Here is a 23380-nt window from a genome sequence, read left to right as displayed (position 1 = left end):
CAGGGCCGTACCACCCCCGGCTTCGCGTGGGGGGGTCCCCTTCGCCCGAGATCACATGCGTGTCAACTCCGACACAGTAAAGTTGCGTCCAGACCCCGCGCGTCCGTGTCCGCTGCCAGCGCCGGTCCGGAGACATGTGAAGGCTGTGCGTGTCCGGAGCAAAATTCGCGAAAGACGCCTGTGCGGCTCGTACGACCGAGTTGGCGGTGAGTGTGCGCTGTTTCTGTATTTCGCGTCTTGTGAAGCCTTTTGCACACTGTTGCGTTGGATTGACGTGCTGCCTTTGCCGGGCTGTGAAGAAGAGTGTTTTAAAGCCTCGGTGCTGTCCTAATGATAATAAGAACAAATACATTCAAATGATATTACGTTGTAATCATTTTGTCATGTAATTCAGAACAACTTGGTGAAATCAGTAGTAAAAGTAAAATATGTATTTTAGACAATATTTACTAATTTCATAATGCAGTAGCCTTTATCAGCAGAATCCCTTTTCAATTGAAAAACGTCTTTAAAGGGAAGGAAAAGCATCTCTATTCAGGTTTAACTGCAAACATTGAATGATGGCAGAAATGATGAAGGGACGTTAAGTGCTATGGCCACCATGCACAGAGAGAAATAAATAAATGACAGCGATTAACTATCGTTTATTCAGTGCCGTCTCACTAGGTTGGTCTGGGGTTTGTTTTGAGAAAACAGGGCAAAGTTTAAGAAGCCAGTGAAAGAAAGTACGATGGCTGCGACGTCAGAGGCTTCCACTTTTAGTGCCCTCTCTAGACAACACAAACTCAGGCGACGTTTTACCTCTGATTGCTTTCAAGGATGAAGAAGTTGCCCGTCTGCTCCGATTATTAGATATTAGACCTGCTTCTGTCAGTGTGAATGTCATGTTGGCCCATTTACACGTTATTTGCTGCGTGCTTCTGTGAATCTTTCAGTTTTTATGTCTACACTTGCTAGTCAGATAAAGAAAAAGCCAAAAAAAAACTAAAAAAAAAAAAATCCTGTTACGTCAGCAAAGTGTCAGAAGATGACAGTTAATGGCAGGCAGCCGCGGTGACGGTGAGCAGACACGGAGCATCTCATGCCGGACGTGAGCACACAGTTCCTTTTCGAGGCAGACTGTTTGTCAGGCCTGTGAGGTAGAAGGATAAATCGTCCGCAGGATGAACAATCTCGGACAAGACAGGCCAGGGCGCCGACTGTAGAGAACAGGCCCCTGTTCTCTACAGTCTCACATTACTGTGAGACTTATGCAGATGTCATGTGTGCCACTCTTGTGCAAAAAAAGGGGGAATTTACCTTCTCTTATTCAAGATGTTCAAGAGATTTTGTGTGAGTTTTACAAAAAGCAATGCTGTCAACAGGTGTGATTAAAAAAAAAAAAGAAATATTATTCTATTTATGATTTTAAGTGTTTACTCTGTTTTGGGGACAGCAGTTATCAGTAATATTCTTGAGTGAATGACTTTATTACCAAAGTAATATTGTCAACTGGTGTGATTTAAAAAAAATATATATATATATATATATATATATATATATATATATATGTGTGTGTGTGTGTGTGTGTGTGTGTGTGTGTGTGTGTGTGTGTGTGTTTATGTATTTATTTATTTATTGTGTTTGTTGTGGTTGCCTTTAGATTTTTTTTGGGTGACAGCCATTATCAGTAATATTCTTGAGTTAATGACTTTATTACCAAAGCAATAATGTCAGCTGGTGTGATTTAAAAAAATCTATGTATTTGTTTGTTTGTTTATTGTGTTCGTTGTGGTTGCGTTTAGATTTTTTGGGTGACAGCCGTTCTTAGTAGTATTCTTGAGTAAATGACCTTTTTTTTTATGTCATGGTTAAAACTTCAGCGTTTGGACCATTTGCGAGAATATGATGCGCATTCTCCAGGAATTATAAGTGCACACGTGCAAACGCGGCTTTCTACATTCGCCAGCTGTCATTGTGAAAGGGCCTCCATCGAACCGGGCTCGGCGCAGGGCAGAGGAGCTGCGCTCTGAATGCAACTGGCCATCCCTGAAATGTGATCTTTATGTCAGGGTGCAGGGGTCAGAGTCCAGGGGCCTGAAGGATGTCAAAAGGTGGTGAGAAGAATGGAGCAGGGGTATCTGGCCGCCCCTCTCAGTCCCTTTGTGTCCATTGAGCCGCTGGCTGGCCCATGCCTAAGCACATCAAAGCGCTGCCCAAACATTGTTATCAGGGCCCTGCCCTTTGGCCCCCCTGCAACGTAATGGGCTTTATACGGCGCGGCCAGGCAGCCCGCGGCTCTGCGGTTCATTCAGTCTGTCCCAGTCCAGAACTTTTTTTTCCTCCACCTCCCCCTTCCCCACCTCCCTTCACACGTATTCTTCTTTTTATTGTGTCTCGGACAGCAGCTCCTCAGCCCAACCCCCAAGTGAAGGCCCACACCTCCTAGGGCTAAAGCCCTCACATGCTGACCACCCCCTCTCTGTGGCAGGGGAACAGTGAAAGTAATAGTTTCTTGTCGGCTCTTCTATCTGGCCCAGTCCATTTTTTTCTGGTCCTCTCAGAAACCCTTCATTTAAAAGATGTCAGCAGCCACTTGCTGAGACTTCACAGTCTAGGAAACCGGGGCTTTTGTAGGACAAATGGCTTTCCGGCTAATCCCAGAGTGGCGTTTTTCGGCAGGTAGTGTAAAGAATGTCTGAGAGCGACTCGGAGCGGAGGAGTCATAAAGAGTCACAATGGCCAAACATTCCCCTCAGGAGGGACAACAGCCAGATGAAAGGCCATGTCACCTCCTCGTCAAGACTGTCGGCAGGGCAGGAAGAGAAGGGGGCCTTGTGATGGTGGCCTGTGTCATCCTTTACATATCCGCATCACCTCCGTCTGCGCCGAAATATGTAATTCACCATTCCATTTGGAGCCGTAATAAGCTAATAAATGGGTTATAAGCAAAGAAATTGATGATATCTTTAACACGTACCCAGGAATATTTCTCTCTCCATACCTCACACGCACATGAACTCCCACCTTGATTAAGAAACAATGGTCGAGCGGCAGCCAATGGCGAGGCCCGAAGCGCTGTGAGAATCGCTCGTACTGTTGTGAGGAGCATATGGGCTGCTGGTTTGGGGGGTGGGTGGGTGCCGGGGATTAAGCGAGAGGAGCTTTTTGCAGCTTTGTGCTTCTCAGTCAGCAGATAAATCTGCTGTAGCAGTGGTGCTACTAAGAATATTTTTTTTATTATTAAAAAAGAGACTATAACACGATTTCACAATCGTGACTGTATTAGTAAAGTTTTTTTTTTTTTTTTGAGATAACTTGAGATTTTTAGATAATATGCAATATATTAATGTGCTAGATTAGAGAATATAGCATATTACTGAATGAAGCTGTGACTTTTTAAATAAATTTTTTGTTTCTGAGATGCACTAGAATGACATTTCTGTGCTTCCTTAGTCGTGTATGTGATTATCAGTGGTTTTTCTCATTTGTGCTTTATTCCCTCCGGGATCACAGAACAGAGAGATCATTAAACCGCTTTTATCAGCCAGGAGAGCGGGGAAACTTCCTTTTGGGAGTAAATATGGACATGGACGGTTTACGTGATCCTGTTCTCTGGCTCCTGACACAGCTAATTGAGCAGGTAACGTGGCCCATTTCACTGCATGGGCTGAGTAATGTGCTGAGAGCCTTCGCCGCAGTAAAGTTTTGTTTACTGTTGGTAAAAGCAGGCAGCCAGTGAGACGTCTAGGTCAGGGCGCCCTGACATTGGACCAGATTAGTTTATGAGGCTGCAAATTGGACACCCTGCAAGAATCCAGTCCTTCTGTTGACATCCCGGAGGGAAAGAGGGCCGCTAAAGACCGCGTCGTAAAGCCAGGCTCATCAAAAGGTTCTCGGCTTAATGTAGGAGATGGCTCCCTCGTGCATGCACAAACACACACACACAGACACACACACACACTCCCCCCACCTCTCACTGTGATAATTCACCAGAGCCTAATCATATTTACCCAGTGATGCCAGGACGAGGGGTTGTGAATGCTCTGCCTGTTTCAGCTCACATTCTGTCTTCAGGACATTTTCTTTCAGAACGTTCCCGGGGTGCAGAGGGACCTCTGGGAACGTCTTCTGTTTCCATTCCTCTCTGCGTCACTCACATTTTGCAGGGGTGGAACCTTTGAAATTTCTCATCGGTTGCAGGGTCAGTGTGTTGTTTACAAGGGTTCAGGTTAATCACTATTAATAATATCACCAGTACGGATCAACCACAATCTTCAAACCAACGGCATATTATTCAGTTGGTCCTTTTTGTGGACTCTGCAAGACCTCTGAAGGTGGGAGGGCTTTTAATCCTCACAGGCAACAGCAGAATTAATAGAATTCTATTTTTGATTCTAATGATTAGAATCATTCTAAGGATTACAAAAATATCGCAGTCAATATAAATTGATTATTTTGCTTTGTTCTGACTTGAACATTTTCTGTTATTTATGTATTAGTTAGGAATTTTTATATTTATATATTGTTTATGTTCATGTTACATGTCACTTGTTTTTAGTTACTTTTTATTCTTATTTATACTCATTTTCCATTGTGAAGTTGTTGTTTTTTTTATTGAAATTTGACATTTTTAATTTGAAATAGTTTGAAATAAGCATGATCTCAATTTCAGCCGAAAATAATCATAATTGTAGTTTTTACAAAAATTAAGCAGCCTGTCAACAGTTCACAGGCTCTGAAACTGTTGTGACCCGGTCATCCAGCATTGCAATTTGGTCCTTATCCTTGTCACTAAGATGCAGACCTTTTCCCCTGCTTTCAACATATGTTAAATTTCACTGTTCAATTTCTGCCTTATATTTAAACCACTTGACATATATGTAGCAATACTTCTCATATAGAATATATACTATTCATACGTAATAATGATGAATGTTTCTTCAGTACCAGTGACTTCGGGGAACATGCTCTTTTTTAACTGAGTAAAGTTAGCAGTGACTTCTATATTCGACTGACATTAATAGACCTTCGTTAGATTTTTTTACTTACTCATTAAACAAAAACCCAGAAATTATTGATAAAGCACTTAGTTAGATGGCTTAAGATGAAGACTGATTCGTGAAAACTTTTCTTTTGTTTGCTTTCTAAATAATAATGAATGTTGATGTGGCCTTTGGTATTTTACTGAATGCTGCAGGTGAATGTATATGTTTTGATGGTTAAAATTGTTGTTTCGTTAGTATGTCCACTCTGTGTTTGTCTTCATTTTGGACTTGTTTATGCAGGACATGGGAAACTCGTACGCGGGCCAGTTGCGGACAACGCGTTTTGAAGAGGTGCTGCACAACTCAATTGAAGCATCGCTGCGTTCCAACACTGTGGTGCCCAGACCTGTGTTCTCCCAGCTGTACCTAGAAGCTGAGCAGCACCCGTCCTCCCAGAATGGTATTAAACGATTGATGTCTTTTAACTTTCTGCCTCCCCTTTCCATCATCTTGGGTCAGTTCGATGAATTTGGTGTTCATGAATGACATTTGGCATGTCTTTTTAGCATGCCAAACCGAAAATGAAGAGGATGATGAGGACGATGGCTCAGAGTCCAACAGTCCCCCTATCCCATATCAGATGAAGCCTCCTCCGGAAGGCTGCTGCACCACTGATGGTGAGATCCCTGTTCTAGAAGCCTTCTCATAAAAAGTTCTCCTTAACACACCATCATTTCATTTCCTGTTCAGGATTCTGTCAGGCGGGGAAGGACCTGCGTCTGGCCTCCATTGCACCTGAACTTCTGGAGGTGCCTCCTGGGTTTCTTCTGGTGGGGGCCAAGTCCCCAAGCATTCCCGATCACATTCTGGTCTGCGCCGTGGACCGCAGGTTTCTACCAGACGAACGTGGTCGCAATGCTCTTCTAGGTAAGGCTATAATCTCACTAGTGATTACTCTATATTAAAATATATTATGAAAAATAGGCTCAAGGGTCTCAATGTATCAGCAATACAGGCCTAGAAAATGAAAGATGAAATCAATGGCAGTCCATAATTATCTTCATCATGCGTATGTTTGATTCTGAGTGCTAAAAATAACATGTGGTGTAGTGCCAGGTATGTCCATTTCTCATTAAAAAGAAATGTATGTCTGACAGATGGCAGGGTGGGGTTTCCTGGGTGCAACATCTTTGAAGACCTGGGTCAGGGTACCCTGACCTTTCTTCCCCAAAGCATGAGATTGTTGCAGGCATTTTTAGATTTTCAATTTCGGCCTCTGCTCTGCATGCTCATCACCCCGTGTCGGCTGCTGGTGGCTATGGAAACAGGGCTGCACCTGCGGAGTTTTGCCCAACCACTATGGCTGTTCTTCATCTTCACAGAGACAATTCTGCTCAAGGCATAGTGAATAGGGATGCAGACCCACTGTAGTCATGGTGCTCCTCCTTAGTATAATGGGATACTCCCACACGAGCACTGGGCAGTCCAGGCTTTGATTGTTCTGCTGCCATTGATTTTCACAAAACGTGTCTTTCGGTCCATGTCTAGGCTTCTCGGGTAACTGCATGGGTTGTGGAGAGAAAGGCTTTCGATACTTCACTGAGTTTTCCAACCACATCAACCTGAAGCTCACCACCCAGCCGAAGAAACAGAAGCACTTAAAGTACCACCTCCTGAGGAATGCCCAGGGTCTCTGGGTCAAGGGCCCACTCATCAGCTGGAAAGGAATTGGTAACAAACACTGCTGTTTGGCCCCTCCCCTTTTTCTCAGAAGGCCATAGGACCAGTAGGGTCGACCCTTTTCTGTTACCAAGGCACTTACCTCTTATTATTGGATGTGGATGACCTAACCTCCAGTCTGAGGACCTCAGGGCCCACGGCCATGTGCATCTGTACAAGGTGGCCCAGTGCACCCCCCCCAGGCACAGAGTTCATAGTCCAGGTGTCTACTGTAGCATTCTCTGAACAGTACTATGACAGATTCTTAGTGTGGACTCCCTGATTTTTAGTCATCAGTGGTTGTAGCCTAGTGTGTAATGAGCCAGAAGGTCACAAAGTCACAGGTTCAAACCCCGCTTACTACCATTTTGTTCCTGAGCAAGACAGTTGCTCCAGGGGGACTGTCTTTGTTGTTACCGTTTGTAAGTTGCTCTGTTAAATGCTAAAACATATATTTTGCAGATAGTCGTGTTAGACCAGCAGCTCTAAATGCTGCTGTAGGACCGGTCAGCATGGAAGATGACCTCGGAGTCTCCAGTGCTGTGGAGGTGATATCGGGATCAGGACCCCCTGCCTATACCACATCCAGCAACACAGGTACCTACACAGATGGACTGACCACAAACAGTCTGGACATGCTCTGCAGGTAGCATTGCCAGTGTAAACGCCTCCACCTCCAGCTTTATTTACTTCCTGCCACTTTAACAGCCATTAGGCTGTTAGGCTCATCCATCCTCTTGTGAGGAGCAGTTGTCATTTGGAGTAGCAGGTCAACGCACAGACGTTTAAAGTGTTTGGGTAGAAGAAATGTGGGATCATCAGATAATCTTAATATAACTAACTAACAAGGTCTAAATAATGTTCTTTAAATTTAAAAACATACATGTTTAATGAACATATATTAACATCTTAGGTCTTAAAGTGACAATGGTGTTTGCAATTATCTGTGATTTATAGTAAGAGAGTAAACATGTTCACAATAGCTGAAGATAACATTTAACATAGCATTTTCCATAGAATTCAGCAGGTTAAACTCTAAACGGGCTGCTGCTCTCACTGTGCAATAGGTTCATTTAAGAGAGAAATACAAGTGCATCTAAAAAATGCAACATCTTTAAAAATGTAATTTGTTTTCACAATTTCATTCAAAAGGATAATAAACCGTAGACCCTTCAGCCCAACCACATTAACTGTATGAATGTAGTTATTGTTCAATGGATAAAGGTTATATTCTACTAATTTTGAGACACAAAAATATTACACTTTACTTGTGGTGAACATAGCATATACGAAGATTTACCCTGCTTTAAGCTGCAAAATAAACTTTTTTTTTTTAAATTCATTAATCGGTTGATCCAATATAAGCTAGAAATTATCGAATGTTTTCTTCTGCTCCACAGATGCTGGTACCCAGCTTCTGGTGACAGATGCTTCTCCTGTAATGACTAATGGAAATCACGGACCCGTTTCCCTCCATCCATTGCCACAACCTGGCATGGTATCTCATGGCAGACCCTCTGTAATAGGTAACCTGACACAGCCACACCTTTTTGCATACTAAAAGAAAGAGAGGAAACAGACACAGTTTATTGGCTACCCCCATGAAAGCACTTTCTTTGGCTGACCCCCAAAAGACTTCGCACCTCTGTGAATGAGAGCCCCCTTGCACACACACTTTAACAGCTTTAGGAAGAGCCTGCTGTATTGTTTTGCATTTTTCCCTCGTCTTTTTGCTATCACTGTCTGTCCTTATACAACACTTGGGCAGTAAAGGTCTCCCGTCTATGCCCTGGCCTAATCACGGCTGTAAAAAGTCTCTCTCGCTCTCTGTTGTGTTGTAAAGCTTCCTTCCTGGCCATTTTGCTTTTCATTGGCCTTTTAACACATAGCCTCTTCACTTTTGTCTGCTTCTGCATAAAAAAGTCATTTCAATCCTGTTTAATATGCAATAACAGACATGCAGAATTTCAAAAGCCTTTTGAGGTTGTCAATTTTGTTATATTAATCCAAAAATAATTATCTTCTGTACCTAAGGCACGATAACAAATGCTGGTCCACCCAAAAAAAGACACAAAGGTTGGTCACCAGAGTCCTCATCCACTGCTGAAACAGCCAGCAAACCAGCGTTGTCCAATGCTAACGGAACCAGACCAGGTAGAGTGAATGCACTAGAGAACACTGTAACAATGAAAATATGCAGAGAGGCTGTTTCATTTCCTACAGCAGCAAATGATGATTTTGGTCTGTCTGCCTCAGAAGAGGATGTTCTTGACCTGTTCTCAAGAGGGCAATTAGATGTGCCATCAGGAAATGCAAACACACAATGTTGCTGTTTTTTTAGAGAACCATGTGCCGGATTCATTTCAATTCACTATAAAAGGTGATGATGTTTCCAATGCCTTGAAATCACTCAGTGAATCCCATAGTGCACAGGGGTCAAAGGTTGCATGTGAAACCTCTGTTAACATGTATTCTAAATCTGTGGCTCTTTTGTGCTCCTGTTGTTTATGCTGTGCACTGTGTCTGTCTGCAGCAGACAATGGAGGCCCAGTGGGCCTGTCCCAGCGCTTCTCACCGCCTCTTCCCCCAGGGGACTTTGTCACAGTGCCTGACTGCCTGCTCCAAATCTGCAAAGTTCGGCCAGTCATCTTCAGAGGTGAGGACGTGGTATCAGGGTGGTAGTAGCCTAGTGGGTAACATACTCGCCTATGAACCAGAAGACCCAGGTTCAAATCCCATTTAATACCATTGTGTCCCTGAGCAAGACACTTAACCCTAAGTTGCTCCAGGGGGGGACTGTCCCTGTAACTACTGATTGTAAGTCGCTCTGGAAAAGGGCGTCTGATAAATGCTGTAAATGGAAATGTAGGATGTAATTCAATGTGCTTTACAAAATGTAATTGGGGCAGTGATGGCCTATCGGTTAAGAAAGTGGCCCCGTAATCAGAAGGTGTCCGGGTTGGTGGATTGGGTTTGAATCCCGATCCACCAATGTGCCACTGAGCAAAGCACCGTCCCCACACACTGTGCTGCAGAGTTTCACAATGACAATCACTTCACTTTCACTAATGACACAAAAGGCAAAAGAACAAAGAGTAAAAAAAATACATATATAATTTAAAATTGAAATGTGAAATTATGTTGTATATGTAATTTTATAGAACAATATGGGGGGGGGGGGGGGGGGGGCAGTGGTGGCATAGCAGGTAAAGAAGCAGACTCCAAAAGGAAGGGTCCCAAGGTCCCCTTAATCAAGATACCGTCCCCACACACTGCTCCCCGGGTGCCTGTCATGACTGCCCACAGGTCACTAAGGGTGATGGTTAAATGCAGAGGACACATTTCGTTGTGTCACCGTGTGCTGTGCTGTGTATTTCAATGACAAAAACAATCACTTCATATATAAACAGAATTTGTAACATGTCTTGACTATTTTCTTGAGATTCACCAACACATGCCAGCGTTGTCTTCTCCACACATCGATCTGTTTTACCTTACATTATGATGCTTTAAGCACCCCCCTGGGACTTCTCCCTGAGGATGCCATATCCAGTGGCCTTTCCCACAGATCTGATCCGCGGCCAGCTGGTCATTCAGGGTATTGTGTTTCTCCCTCCCCAGGCCATGGGAGCCTGCCCAACCTCTGTGGGAACACTGCAGAGGTGACGGTCAGTTCCCTGATGCAGACCTGCTACCACAGCTGCCAGGCTCTCCCACGCGTCTACGAGCAGCACAGAGCCTCGCCCATCCAACCCCTGTCCACCGAGATGCAACTTCTTCTCACTGTTTACTACCTGGTGCAGCTAGGTGAGGTTCTCAGATGGCTCATCACATTGAATGAAAATACCATTGTGTTAAAAGCTCAATTTATTTTCATGGAAATGAAACAACCCAACGTTGCCCTTCTTCCCCAGGCCCTGATCAGGCTCCCCTCATTGAGGACCTGGAGCAGATCTTCATGCGTTCCTGGAGGGAATCCCACCTGACAGAGATTCGGCAGTATCAGCAGACCCACTCACAGATGCCTCCACATCTGCCTGGCCTGGCCCAGCCGCTCACCCCCTCACAGCTCCCCTGGCTGGCCAAGCTGGCCGCCAGCTCCTGCGGGGATGCAGTGCTGATTGTGGACACTGCCAGCACACTTGCCGAGGGTCTGGAGGACACCTTTCAGAGTCTTATGGCAGGGAAGCTGTCCCAGACCAACTATGTGGTGATCATCTGCATGACCAAGTGCCAGGAGATAGAGTCCTGTGTGGTGGTGACAGGTACCCAGTGTTTCACATTCACTAATTACAGGCCCAGTAGCTGGTGACAAGTGTGTTAATAAGGGACACAGTGGACAGAGCAAAACTTTTGAGTTGACTGTCAACACCTGTGACACATGTTTGATGCTTTATAGCCACGTATGGCATCTTATCTCCACCACATTGATATCAGACACTTGCAGACCATAAAAGATCAGATGTAATTAATATGGCTTAATATATAAATTGTTTTCATACCACAGGAAAGCCCCAGACCCGTGCTCTGGCAGAGAGCATGCTTACACCCAGCGACGCTATGCGACAGATAAACTATGAGCTCTCCTCTGGAATGGCTGAAGAGCTGGGAGCCTTCTTCAGCTCTCTTTGTCCCGGTAAGAGCCAAAGATCCACTTTTTGACATTTTTGGATAAAATCCCCATGGACCCCATTAACATGGACCTATGTGTTTTTTTATTAGATGGGGGTGTGGAGGGATTGTTGGAGAAAGACAGCCTGGAGTCCAGTTGTACAGAGACTACAGGGGAAAGCCCTAAACCAACATGTGGAGGTGAGGACGGAAAATTGCTCTATTCAGCAATAATTTGTTTTCATCCAGAAACTACATGTCTGTCTATGATATTCAATTAAATAGTTTTGCCTTTTGCAATTCCTCATTTATTCTACTCTGTTTTATGCATTGCAACAAAAAACAGTGGTACAGGTAGACTGTCTCTGAAAACCATGAACTGTTGCATCACTTCAAATGTTTTTGCACTTGTCAGAGTACCACGTGGAGTGGCATACGATCCGGCCAATCCAGCTAGCGGTGGCACGCAAGCTGCTTTCTCACGTCTGTGCCATTGCTGACTCCAGCACCCAGAACCTGGACCTGGGTTCCTTTGACAAAGTGGAGTTCCTTATCTGTATCCCGCCTTCCGAGGTCACCTTCCACCAGGTCGTTTCTCACCTGTGGAACTCAAGTGAGCGCTCCGGCCGTGTGGTACACTAGTGCCATCTAGCATTTGGCATCACCGCTCACCAAGGATGTTTGTTCCTCAGATGTCCTGCAGGAGTTGGGCCTGGATCATGACTGTCTGTCCATCAAGGAAGCAGAGCAGTACGTGGTTAAGCTGGACCCCGACGCAGTGGGCAAGATTGAACATCTGATTCAGAAGTCAAAGATGAACCCTTATACCCTTTACATTCTGGTGCATGACCATGCCCACTGGGACATTAGCAGGTGTTTTACATGCTCTTCCTATCTGGTTTGGTTTGGTGTAATTTGTGTTACTGTTGATCCATTTGGAACACTTGTGTTGTTCTCTGTTCCCAGTGGAACCTATGGTGGCAGCGACTCAGGACGTCCAGGACTGGTGGACCGTTTACTGAACTGCCGACAGATCTGCGATGCACCCAATATCCTGACCCTGCATGTCACCTCATTCCCATTCGCCCTGCAGACACAGAACACACGCATTAGCCCTTACAACGAGATCCACTGGCCCTCCACATTCAGCAATGTAAGAGCACAAAGCACATCTTCACTTTGCACCCGTCAGAAGAAAACAGCATGTGTTTCTCAATGAAACAACCCGACAACCCGAGTTTTTGATGTTTGCAGGATTAACTGTGTTTTTTTTAGGATTGGAACCCTGTCTGTTTTAAAGACAGATGGTCCATGACCAGATGTAATTGAACCATTTATGAAGTGAGAAATGAAGGGGATACGATCAGGAGAGATTGTGGAGGGGATCGGATCCAGTGGACAGGATTGCCTGTACATATGATCTGGATGATTTAATCTGTGAGCTTTGAAAATTGTTCTAGGGCAGTTGGCGAGTCTTCAGAGGGTAGAATAGGGGTTGTGGTGGTGGAGAATGTCTGGCAGATTTGCTCAAAGAAGTTGGCAAAATCTTCACTGGTTATGGAAGATTTAACCATACATATTTCCGAAATAACCTTAAATAGTTTAAACAATAAATAATTGATAAGGTTTTCATGAGATAAAAGATGAATAGATATAAAAATAATGGATGTCAATTTGCGATGACTTATAATTTTGAAATTTTTTGACTTGCTCTACTTCCCTAGTACCAACTGCTCTCTTTTTGGAAAGTCTTAATATCCACATTTAAAATAAACTGCTGCTCTCTCTGTTAAAATACTTAATTTTACAAAATTTTTAAAGAATGATTAATGATGACCAGTGCTCAGACAGGTCCTGTACCTGAGTATGTATGTACTGAAATGGATGAAAATATTCTGTAAGGTTGTTGTGTGTATTTTAATCACTGTGGGTTTTGTATGTTTGCGTGCATGTGCACTGCTGTTTCTGCGACAGGATGCAGATTTCTACCATGAGAAGACCCGGTATTTTGGTATCTCTGAGCTCCTGGATTCCACATGCTCTGGGAGTAGGCTGCCCTTGCTGCGCTACGACAGCTCCTTTGAGAGCATGGCGGCTGCTGTGGAAGAAAGGTAGGACACATTTCTTATATATAATAAACTTTGTTTGTTGAAATTATTAAAGCATGAGTAATAATATTTTGATGGTATAGCAAATTTCTATCTGTTCAAAGGCAACCAACAGACCCACATAACAAAAACAATTTTCTACATATTATGTATTTAAAATTAAGTAACTAAACAATTGGGTTTGTAATTTATGATGCAAGATATAAGAATGTCAGAATATGAATGTCATTCAATATATCAATATTTTATTATTTACATTTACGGCAGTGGGCAGTGGTGGCCTAGCCCCCTAGTGGTGGTCTGGCGGTCTGGCGTACACAGAAAGTTGTAGGTTCGAATCCCGTTCCGTCAAGGTGCCAATGAGCAAAGCACCGTCCCCACACACTCCTCCCCGGGTGCCTGTCATGGCTGCCCACTGCTCACTAAGGGTGATGGTTAAAAGCAGAGGACACATTTTGTTGTGTCACCATGTGCTGTGCTGCAGTGTATCGCAATGACAATCACTTCACTTTCACTTACCAGACGCCCTTATCCAGAGCGACTTACAATCAGTAGTTACAGGGACACTCAGGGTTACAATGGTAGTAAGTGGGGTTTGAACTTCGGTCTTCTGCTTCATAGGCGAGTGTGTTACCCACTATGTACCACCACCCCAGTATTATTATTTTTCTTAGTTATGAAGTGTAGTTTATTTACATGTGTAATACATTGTTCAAATAGCTAGGATAGCTAGCGTGGAATCTCCTTCTGACAGTATTCCTTGTATTCCTCGAATCCAGGTTTCCCAAGCTGCATAGCTTGGTGATTCGCACCCACATCCTGATCCAGCACTACTCGCTTGCACTGATGGTTGCATCCGGACATTCCCACATGCAGAAGCACACCTCTGTAGAGACACTGGAGATCATCCAGTGCCTGCTAAGCTCCGCTCAGCGCTGCCCCAGTCATCACGGTCACATGATCCTTCTCCGGATTCCATCCCCAGTGCTGGCTTCGGTGGCTCACCAGCGCCTTCGTCATGTGCGTGACAGACTGGGACTCAGTAACCAGTTTGAGGTCATTATGGGCAACCCTGGCTCCGCCCTCTCACTGGGAAAGCACTTCCTGGAGCAGCTTAAGGTGGGTGTGGATTCACCCCTGTTCTGTAGCACAAATTACATTTGATGCATGTATTGTATACTTGCATATTTTTATGCAAGATATTATATGCAAAATGTGACGAAAGGTCAAACTATTATAACCTCTTGTTTATATAAAGTAGCACACTGCTTTGCTATTAATTTGTGTATCTAGTGGGATCAAAATTCAGACTGTATTAGTGCATTAGCATTATAGCATTAGATTGTAGATATTGAATACTCCAGAAATGCAGTGGTGGTATATACGTCATTATAAATAGGCCTTGTAAAAGAATGTATGTAATTTTTTCACTCAGGTATGGATGAAGGTGCAAGACCCAGACTGGGCTCCAAGCACCTACCTGGAGCTGGAAGCAATGCCTTGCATCCTCATCCTCACGGGGATGGAACCACTAGGAGAGTCCTTACCACGGTGGGTGTCAAACATACATTTCCTGCTTTGGACTTACACTTGGTCCCTTTCATCAATGACATGATATAGGTGGGTGATATTGATATGGCATTGTCACGGCTACTGCTACACTGCCAGGCCAATAGGGGGAGAACAGACGCCCATGGGGGTGCCGACCCTGAAGCAGATTGGGCCGGGGTCAGCGTCCAGTATAAAGGCCCGGCGGGCCTTGTGTCCTCTGCTTTTAACCCGTCACCCTTGGTGAGAAGTGGGCAGCCATGACAGGCACCCGGGGAGCAGTGTGTGGGCACCTTGGTGGCTCAGGATTCAAACCGGCAACCTTATGATTACAGGTCCGCTTCCTTACCCATGCGCTTCAGGACCCCAGCCACGACAGGCAGTGGGATTGTAGCTTTGTTTCTGTTGTAAAAACACATTTAACTGCTGTTGTATGTCCTGGGTAGGTGTCTATAACACAGTGCTCAACATGGGAACGTGCTGTACGTGTATAAATATGCCTTATATGCATAAGAAGCGTCTGGCTGGCCATCACAGAGCAGCACTGATTTCATCTGGGCTTTCTCAGAGTGCATACCATCTAATTATGCTGTTTTTGCCTGGGTTTCTGAAAGTGCTGCACGAATATCATTAATAACATTCAATGACAAACAGGTCAGCATGACCCGATACTGATTTCAGAATAATGGCATGAAGCCATGGAAGTGACAGCTGTCGCTGAGTCATATGTTGTTTTTGCCCATTTCTCTCCTGACTGCCAGCGGAGTACTTTATATGATAAAGACCCACTCAATGTTTAATCACTGCCTTCATGCTGATCCACAGGCGGGAATGAAAAATGTGGGAAATGAATGCAAAGTTGTGAACCGCCAGGCTCTTAACCATCGTATCTGCCTCCTGTGTACCAGGTCTCTGAAGTACTGCGACCTGCGGGTGATTGGCTCTTCGTACCTCCAGCGGACGGCCCTGGAGCAGGAGCTGGGCCTGGCCTCCTACCTGGTGACAGCAGAGGCCCAGCATCCGCGAACCCACATCCTCAGCAGTGACCTGTCCGAGAGCGAGCCGGATAAGCTCAGCAGCACCGACAATGAGGAGGAGGACGTGGTGGTCGATGGTGGGAAATTCAACATTTATTCATTTATATATTTGTTGCATTTAATTACATTTTATTGATGTATATTTATTGTACATCAAAATGTGTTTATGTAAAATTATCTAAACATCAAAGAAGTATTTGCATTTTTAAACATTTTGTCATAACACCAGTCTTTAAAATATAGTAGTTACTGTCTACATAAATGATTTATTTAGGAAGTCTGGGAGGTCAGAATCAAAATGTCAATATCCTTAAAATGCTGTTATTATATTGATGGATTTCTTTTACCCAGTAATCTATGATTATGTACGTGTCAATGTCAAGGAACCCACCCTTGTGTGTGTTTCAACACAGCACTCAGCACTGTAAAGAGGAAGAGGGCTTTCTCCCACGGCTCTGATGCCTCCTCTCTATCCTCCGAAACTTCAAGTAAGAGTGAGGAGATGGTGTTTGTTGCCGCTGCCCCTGCATGGAGGTGGATTGGAAAATCTCCCCAAATGCACAATCTCAGTTGCAGCCAATGGGGTCTCTTTTGTAGAATGTTCATTCGGGCATCACTGAATGGATAGGGGCTTTTTGGGCGTCCTTAACCTCACTGCTGAAACTAATGATTACTCATAGTAGCCTGATTTTAACACAACATTTTTGCTCACGGTGGCAAAAATGCACATTTGAGCTCTGCCATGTGAGTCTGGTTAGGCATTGCTAACCTGGTGGGTCTCCATAGCAACCTCTTTTTTCCATGCTAAGGTGTAGAGTTGGAGTGTTGTGTGCAACATCTCACATGCAGTGTTTCTCCTTCAGTAAACAGCGATTTGCCAGGCTTGGATCAGTCGCCTGTGTTGGCATCCCAACAATCCCACACAGACAAAGCCGCTCAAGAGTCTGACAAGGACCACGTCGCCCGCAGGACCATTGGCGAGGACCTTGACCCAGGCCAAAGGAGGCCCAGCAAGTCCACATCCTCCAGCTCCTCCTCAACCCACACCTCCAGGGCGAGCCAGCGCTGCTCCTGGGCCCGAAACCACAACCGGCCACCGGTGTTGCTGCTGCCCAAGGCCGTGTATGAGGTCATCACCACCATGGACGCCGGCGGCCTCCCCAAGTCCACGTCCTTCATGCCACACCTGTCCGTGGAGTGGGCCAGCTCTTTCCGTCCACTGCTCAGCAAGATGATGACCTGCACGGAGCAGTCGCTCTACTACCGACAGTGGACGGTGCCCAAGCCCCAGCACATGGACAGCAGTAACCGCACAGAGGGACGCACCGACAACTTCCATCCACGCAGACTGCTGCTTAGTGGGCCTCCACAGGTAGGAGATCCTCAGATCCTCATCTCCTTGCCAGTCCAAGTTGATCCAAAATTCTGCCACACTATCAAAGGTGAGCGAACATTAAAAAAAGCTTAATACTGAGCTGCTTCCTTTGATCCCGCAGGTTGGGAAGACCGGTGCTTACCTGCAGTTTCTGGGAATTCTCTCTCGAATGCTGATCCGACTGATGGAGGTGGACATCTATGATGAGGAGGGCATAAACTACAGTCAGTAGCCTACACACATACACCTATATTTCTGCCTGCTGTGTGACTTTTCAGTGGTTTAGCCTAGTGGGTAACACACTCGCCTATGAACCAGAAGACCCAGGTTCAAATCCCACTTACTACCATTGTGTCTCTGAGCAAGACACTTAAGTTGCTCCAGGGGGGGACTGTCCCTGTAACTACTGATTGTAAGTCGCTCTGGATAAGGGTGTAAAATGTAAATGTTTAGAAACTGTTTCTTAATGTTTTCTTAACAGGGACTAGAAATAGAGAAAAATTACCAACTTTATGACCCTGTTAATAATGCCGTTCACTGTGACAGTGAATTTTCATAGTTACTGTACAATGTTATGATGCATTATACAGGCCTATACAATGTGTTCAGTTGTGTATTGTTTGAAATGTTTAATGTTTAGATGTAATGTGGAGCACTTACATTCACAGTTTCCAATCACAGAAGCTCATTCATATGGAATCATGTTGAAATTAGGGTAGTAAAGTATTGTTCAGTTGACTTTATGAAGTAGGTCTTTATCATTTTTATGATTTTATGATTACGAAATTGTGTTTCCTTTAAACGGGAGGTGTTAATTTTTATTCTTGAATCATTTCTAGGTGCCCAGATGGAGTTAGTCCAGTACCACCAGCTTACGGCTTCATGGCCTAACAGAGACACACTGAGAGGCATGCCATTCGACTACACCATCCATGACCCCAAGTATGAGGACATCAGTGCTGTCTTTTCACCAGATCACAAGCCTGCTGATGCAGGTAGGAGATCGAAATCAAAGTCCCCATGAGATTCTGACCTTCCTGAGCACCTCCCGGAGGAGGACCCATCATTTTCTTTCAACTCATATTGTGTTGTCGGCTCTCAGGGAGCTCCCGTCAGCAGGAGGACGTGTACCTGCGGAGACGCACCACACGGATCAAGCTCTCCAAATACGCTGCCTACAACACCTACCATCACTGTGAGCAGTGCCACCAGTACATGGGATTTAACCCCCGATACCAGGTGACGTTCAGCTTTGGATGAGTATATAATGTCTATATATACACAACTAATTTATGAATAATGATATGTGTGATTGTTTGCTATGAGATGACGGTTCTGCGTCTGTGCCCCCAGCTATATGAGTCCACTCTGCACACATTCACCTTCTCCCATCTGCTGCTCGGGGAGGAGATCCAGCTCTACTTCATCATCCCCAAGTCCAAGGAGCACTACTTTGCCTTCAGCCAACCGGGGGGCCAGCTGGAGAGCATGAGGCTGCCGCTCACGTCTGACTGGGTATGCAACACTACTCGCTACCACAAGGGGGTGGAAAGTGGGACAGTTCATGTGTTGTTTCACAATTGAGGAACATGTTAATTGCATTTTAAGCTTCGATTTCATCAGTTACATATTAGTGAATTAGAAACAGTAGCAAACTAATTGCAAGTCTGGGTGTGGGCTGTTGAAGTCATGTTATGTTTTATGGACTTTTAAAAGCTGTATATTTGGGTAATTGCTGTGACATTCAGAATTGTACTTTTTGGATGGATTAAAGATGCCAGCTTGAGTTCCGGCTGTTTTGGAAATGCCATCCGTCGTTCTCATTAAATTAGCATTAAACAAATGTTAACTAAATAAAAAATTTGCCTAGTGAAATATGTTACCACATAATTATGCTTAGTATCCTATTGGGAAATAGTGATAATGTGTAGCTGAGCTAAGCCACAATGCAGAATATCACACCATCAGATGTTTGAGTAATTTTTTGCAATTATTGGTCCTAACTTGTCATTTTTCCACAGAATCCAGACTGCATTAAGAGTCCAATCTTCACACCGACTACGGGCCGGCATGAGCATGGCCTTTTTAACCTGTACCATGCCATGGACGGTGCCTCCCACCTCCACATTCTGGTCATCAAGGAGTATGAGATGGCTGTTTACAAGAAATACTGGCCAAACCATATCATGCTGGTCCTGCCCACCATTTTCAATGGAGCTGGGATTGGTACACATTCTTTTATTTATTTATTTATTTTACAGCTGATTACTATAATTTAAGCACTAGTAAATAACTAACTTTGTATTTATTTCCTTTTCTCAGGCGCTGCACATTTCCTGATTAAGGAGCTGTCCTACCACAACCTGGAGCTCGAGCGCAGCCGGAGGGTTGAGCACGGCAGCCAGCCTCAGGACGTCTGGCCCTTCATCATACTGGCAGACGACTCCTGCGTCATGTGGAATGCTTTAGACATCGACCCTAAGAGGTGCCACTTCTCATTTGCATCTTTGCAGTTGCCCAGTGGTCCATGTAGGAGTAGGAGGAGGTGCTTTTGCTAAGCAAGTTGTAAAAGTTCTTACTTTCAGGTTAGGCTGATAAGGGCTGGAATCACAGACTTGTGAGAGATCTGTGACAAACTATAACAGTGATATCATGATAATTCCATATCTTTTCTATGATATATTATCTGTCAAGAAGTAAAACATGGATTTTGACGTCCTGTCCTGTCCTGTCCGCAGTGGAAATGCAGGGTCGGAGCGGAACGTGTCACTGAAGCAAGTCCTGCAGCACATGGAGTCGTCACCAGACGTCACGCAGTATGGCCTGTTCGGCCTCAGGAAGTGGTCGAGCCGCGGCGGGGAACACGGGCGGCAGCGAGAGCCATTCACACGCTCGCACCTGCATGACTTCCTGCTGCTCAACGTGGACCTCACACAGGACGTGCAGTACAACCAGAACCGGTACTGCTGGGTTCTCTCTGAGACAATGTCTAAATGTCTAACCTCACATACTGCACTACTGCTGCCTCCTGCTTAAAGGAAAACTGTGAGATTTGCCTAAAACACCTAAAAATGATAATGTAATCGGAACTTTTGAGGACTGCCCAAAGACATTAGTTATATTATATGTAGCAACGTCAGGATCAACTTACGAGAAGATCCAAGGACAGCCGAGACCCTTAATGTTTAATGTCTGTGCTCTATTCTTGTCAGGTTCACGTGTGACGATGTGGACTTCAACCTGAGAGCCCACAGTGCCGGCCTGCTGCTCTGCCGCTTCAACAAGTTCAGCGTGATGAAGAAGCAGATCGCCATCGGCGGCTACCGCACCTTCATCGTCAAGACCAAGGTGAGACTCCAAGCTGAATTCCGCTCCTCATTTCTTTTGTCCAGATTTGTTTCAGTGAAAAAAATATAGATAGGGAGGCAATTTAGCCGTTTTTCTAATTCAATTTTATTTTTGCAGATGACAGATATGTCCACCACGGTTCAGCCTTCTCAGTACATCTGTGCTCCTGACAGCAAGCACACATTCCTGTCCAGCCCGGCTCAGTTCCTGCTGGAGAAGTACCTGCAGCACACCAGTCACCGTCTTTTCCCCCTCAGCGCCCGCAACTACAGCCACCCGGTGCTGTCCGTCGACTCCTACCTCAACCTGGGCCCTGAGGTACAGCTGAGCTCAACCCACTCAGCACTCGTGCGTTTCACTGCATTCAGCAGCATTGTGAAACTGACGTGTGTGTTTCAGGTGACAGTGTGCTTTGTCAGCTCGAGACCTCACTCCATCAACATCAGCACCACTGGCCTGCTCTTCAGCGGCCTGCTGCTCTACTTCTGTGACTCCTTTGTCACACCAGGATTCCTCAAGAAATTCTGCTTTCTGAAAGGTAAACCATCTTATTAATATGGAAAAGCAGAAGAAATTTCCATGTCAGATCCCAGTGGATTTAAACATAGGGTGCAATGTAGATGCAGATCTTAAACATTGTTGTACCCTGTATTGTCTAATTTATTCCTTAAATTCCTAAAATATTCCTTAAATTAATTCAGTAAATTTGAGAAAACTGAGCCATACATGAGACTTTTTTTTTTTTTTTACAAAATACAAATGACCTTTTCATTATATTCACATTTTTTGATCCAGTAGAATTTTTTACCAAGTACTTTTTTGAATAATCCACCAGAATACATATTATTATAGTAATCATATTTTCTTCTATTACAGCTCATTAGTTATTAGGCTTTATTGATCAATGCAATCCAGTTTCATCAGTAAAAATTTGTTCATCCCACTCCTCCATTGTCGTTCCCCAGGAGCGACCCTCTGTGTCATCTGTCCCAACCGCAGCTTACTGCGGCAGACGGTGGTTCGCCTGGAGCTGGAGGACGAGTGGAGGTTCCGTCTCAGTGATGAGTTCCAGACTGCAAACGCCAAGGAGGACCAGCCACTCTTCTTCCTCACTGGTACACACATATGAGTGCTCTTACTTTCCTGGCTTTGTATATATATTACTATCACAGTTTGTATAATTTGCAATGTACTACTTTTCCATATTAAATGTCCTAATGTGCTGTTACACATTTGATAAAGATAATTTATGTTGTGTGTGTATCTCATGGTTAATGTTTTGTGTATAGTAATATTTCTGATATCGGACCTGTTATGTCTTTCCATGACATGCTGTTGGGAATCATGATGTAGTATATTAAACAAAATGCTTATGTATTTTGTACACTGTAAAAAAATATTTTTTGTAGATGTTCAGGTTGTTGGAGGCGATAACCTAGATCAGATCTGTACCTTGTATGTGATGCTTTCTGATCATTATGAACGTTCTTGTAGGAAAAATACATTTCACAATCAGCCGAGAACCAGACTTTTTATTTGCGGCCTTTATGGATCAACTTGGTTGATTTGATTTCAATCCATGTCTTGATACAATCATATGCACTATCCATGTACTCTGTAAATACTTGCTTTTTGGTATTTGACCACCAGATGGAGCTGTTACTGTTTCTGTCTGTTACTATTACCTGTCTGTGTTGTGATCTGCTGAGATTCTTCAGCATGAACTGTCTAAATGTTTTGTTATATATATATTATAAATATATAAAGTTGTCTTTTTCAAATACCTCATTGTTATGCCTTGTTCATAGTGCGTCTGATTTGATTTGGGACAGTGGTGGCCTAGCGTTTAAGGAACGGCCTCATAATCTGAATTTTGCCGGTTCTAATCCCGATCCAGCAAGGTGCCACTGAGGTGCCACCAAGCAAAGTACCGTCCCCACACACTGCTCCCCGGGCGCCTGTCATGGCTGCCCACTGCTCACCAAGGGTGATGGTTAAAAGCAGGGGACATATTTCGTTGTGTCACCGTGTGCTGTGCTGCAGTGTATCACAATGACAATCACTTCACTTTCATAAATTAAATCTAAATGACATAAATCGGTGTGTGTGTGTGTATATATATATATAAAAAAAATTTCAAGGCTGTCTGTCTTGCAAATCCAGCTATCTATTGCAAACACGCCCCTTCTTATAGATATTAATTCACCAGACCTGAGATTTACCTGACATTTACCTGATTTACCATTTACATGACACCTAAAAGGTGCAACAGAAACGACAAGGTATGAGGCAGTGCAATGTCTTGCCTTAGGCCAGAATTTATTATTCCTTTTTACTCTGTGATCAGCTGCCAATGTAAGGCCCCTTTCTTTGACGTGAACAGTCATGAGTGAGGTGAGACTAATCCCATCAGCAATTCACGTCAGAAAAAGACGTGAGTGTCTTCATATGTATATGACACCATTTTGTTGCACAGAATTTCTATTTATTGCTCTCAGATTATTGGTTATGCTAATAAAATAAATCCCTGCCCTGAGTTTTTTTTATATATAAATCAATTTCTGTTTTATGATGTCATGCCATGCTTTGAATTTATCTGTACGTGTCCACTTCCTATTCTCAGGAAGCAGCATTCTGTCATCATATCCCAAGTGTGACTCGCCAGCC

General features: G+C 44.3%; 1 protein-coding gene across 2 annotated transcripts; it reads left to right on the top strand.

The window, feature by feature from the left end:
• Nucleotides 1–72: 72 nt before the first annotated feature.
• greb1 (growth regulating estrogen receptor binding 1) lies at nt 73–22496 on the top strand. Of its 2 annotated transcripts, XM_028975039.1 has the most exons (33): nt 73–206; nt 5268–5427; nt 5534–5644; nt 5718–5894; nt 6516–6698; nt 7149–7283; nt 8087–8212; nt 8721–8840; nt 9220–9342; nt 10308–10493; nt 10601–10951; nt 11194–11322; nt 11409–11498; nt 11713–11910; nt 11990–12170; nt 12264–12450; nt 13272–13408; nt 14185–14524; nt 14841–14956; nt 15862–16067; nt 16404–16478; nt 16854–17362; nt 17487–17589; nt 18205–18360; nt 18468–18604; nt 18719–18880; nt 19387–19591; nt 19688–19850; nt 20104–20325; nt 20578–20713; nt 20831–21031; nt 21113–21251; nt 21679–22496. In XM_028975039.1, exons 2-33 carry the CDS (start codon nt 5271–5273, stop codon nt 21840–21842), a joined length of 5625 nt encoding a protein of 1874 aa, XP_028830872.1. In that variant the 5' UTR covers nt 73–206; nt 5268–5270; the 3' UTR covers nt 21843–22496. The 2 variants fall into 2 exon arrangements, with proteins under 2 accessions (XP_028830872.1, XP_028830873.1); XM_028975040.1 differs by lacking the exon at nt 16404–16478.
• The last annotated feature ends 884 nt before the right edge of the window (nt 22497–23380 follow it).

This window comes from Denticeps clupeoides, chromosome 1 (genome assembly GCF_900700375.1).
Source record: "Denticeps clupeoides chromosome 1, fDenClu1.1, whole genome shotgun sequence".
Lineage (NCBI taxonomy): Eukaryota > Metazoa > Chordata > Actinopteri > Clupeiformes > Denticipitidae > Denticeps > Denticeps clupeoides.
The sequence above is the reverse complement of the archived record's forward strand: the minus strand, read 5'-3'. Positions and strand labels throughout refer to the sequence as shown.

Bases quoted from the DNA above. Each gene is read 5' to 3' on its own strand.
- greb1 (XM_028975039.1), top strand. From the start codon at position 5,271: ATGGGAAACTCGTACGCGGGCCAGTTGCGGACAACGCGTTTTGAAGAG. The intron at 8,841-9,219 runs GTAGAGTGAATG...GTCTGTCTGCAG, and splicing joins TGCTAACGGAACCAGACCAG to CAGACAATGGAGGCCCAGTG. The intron at 18,881-19,386 runs GTATGCAACACT...ATTTTTCCACAG, and splicing joins TGCCGCTCACGTCTGACTGG to AATCCAGACTGCATTAAGAG.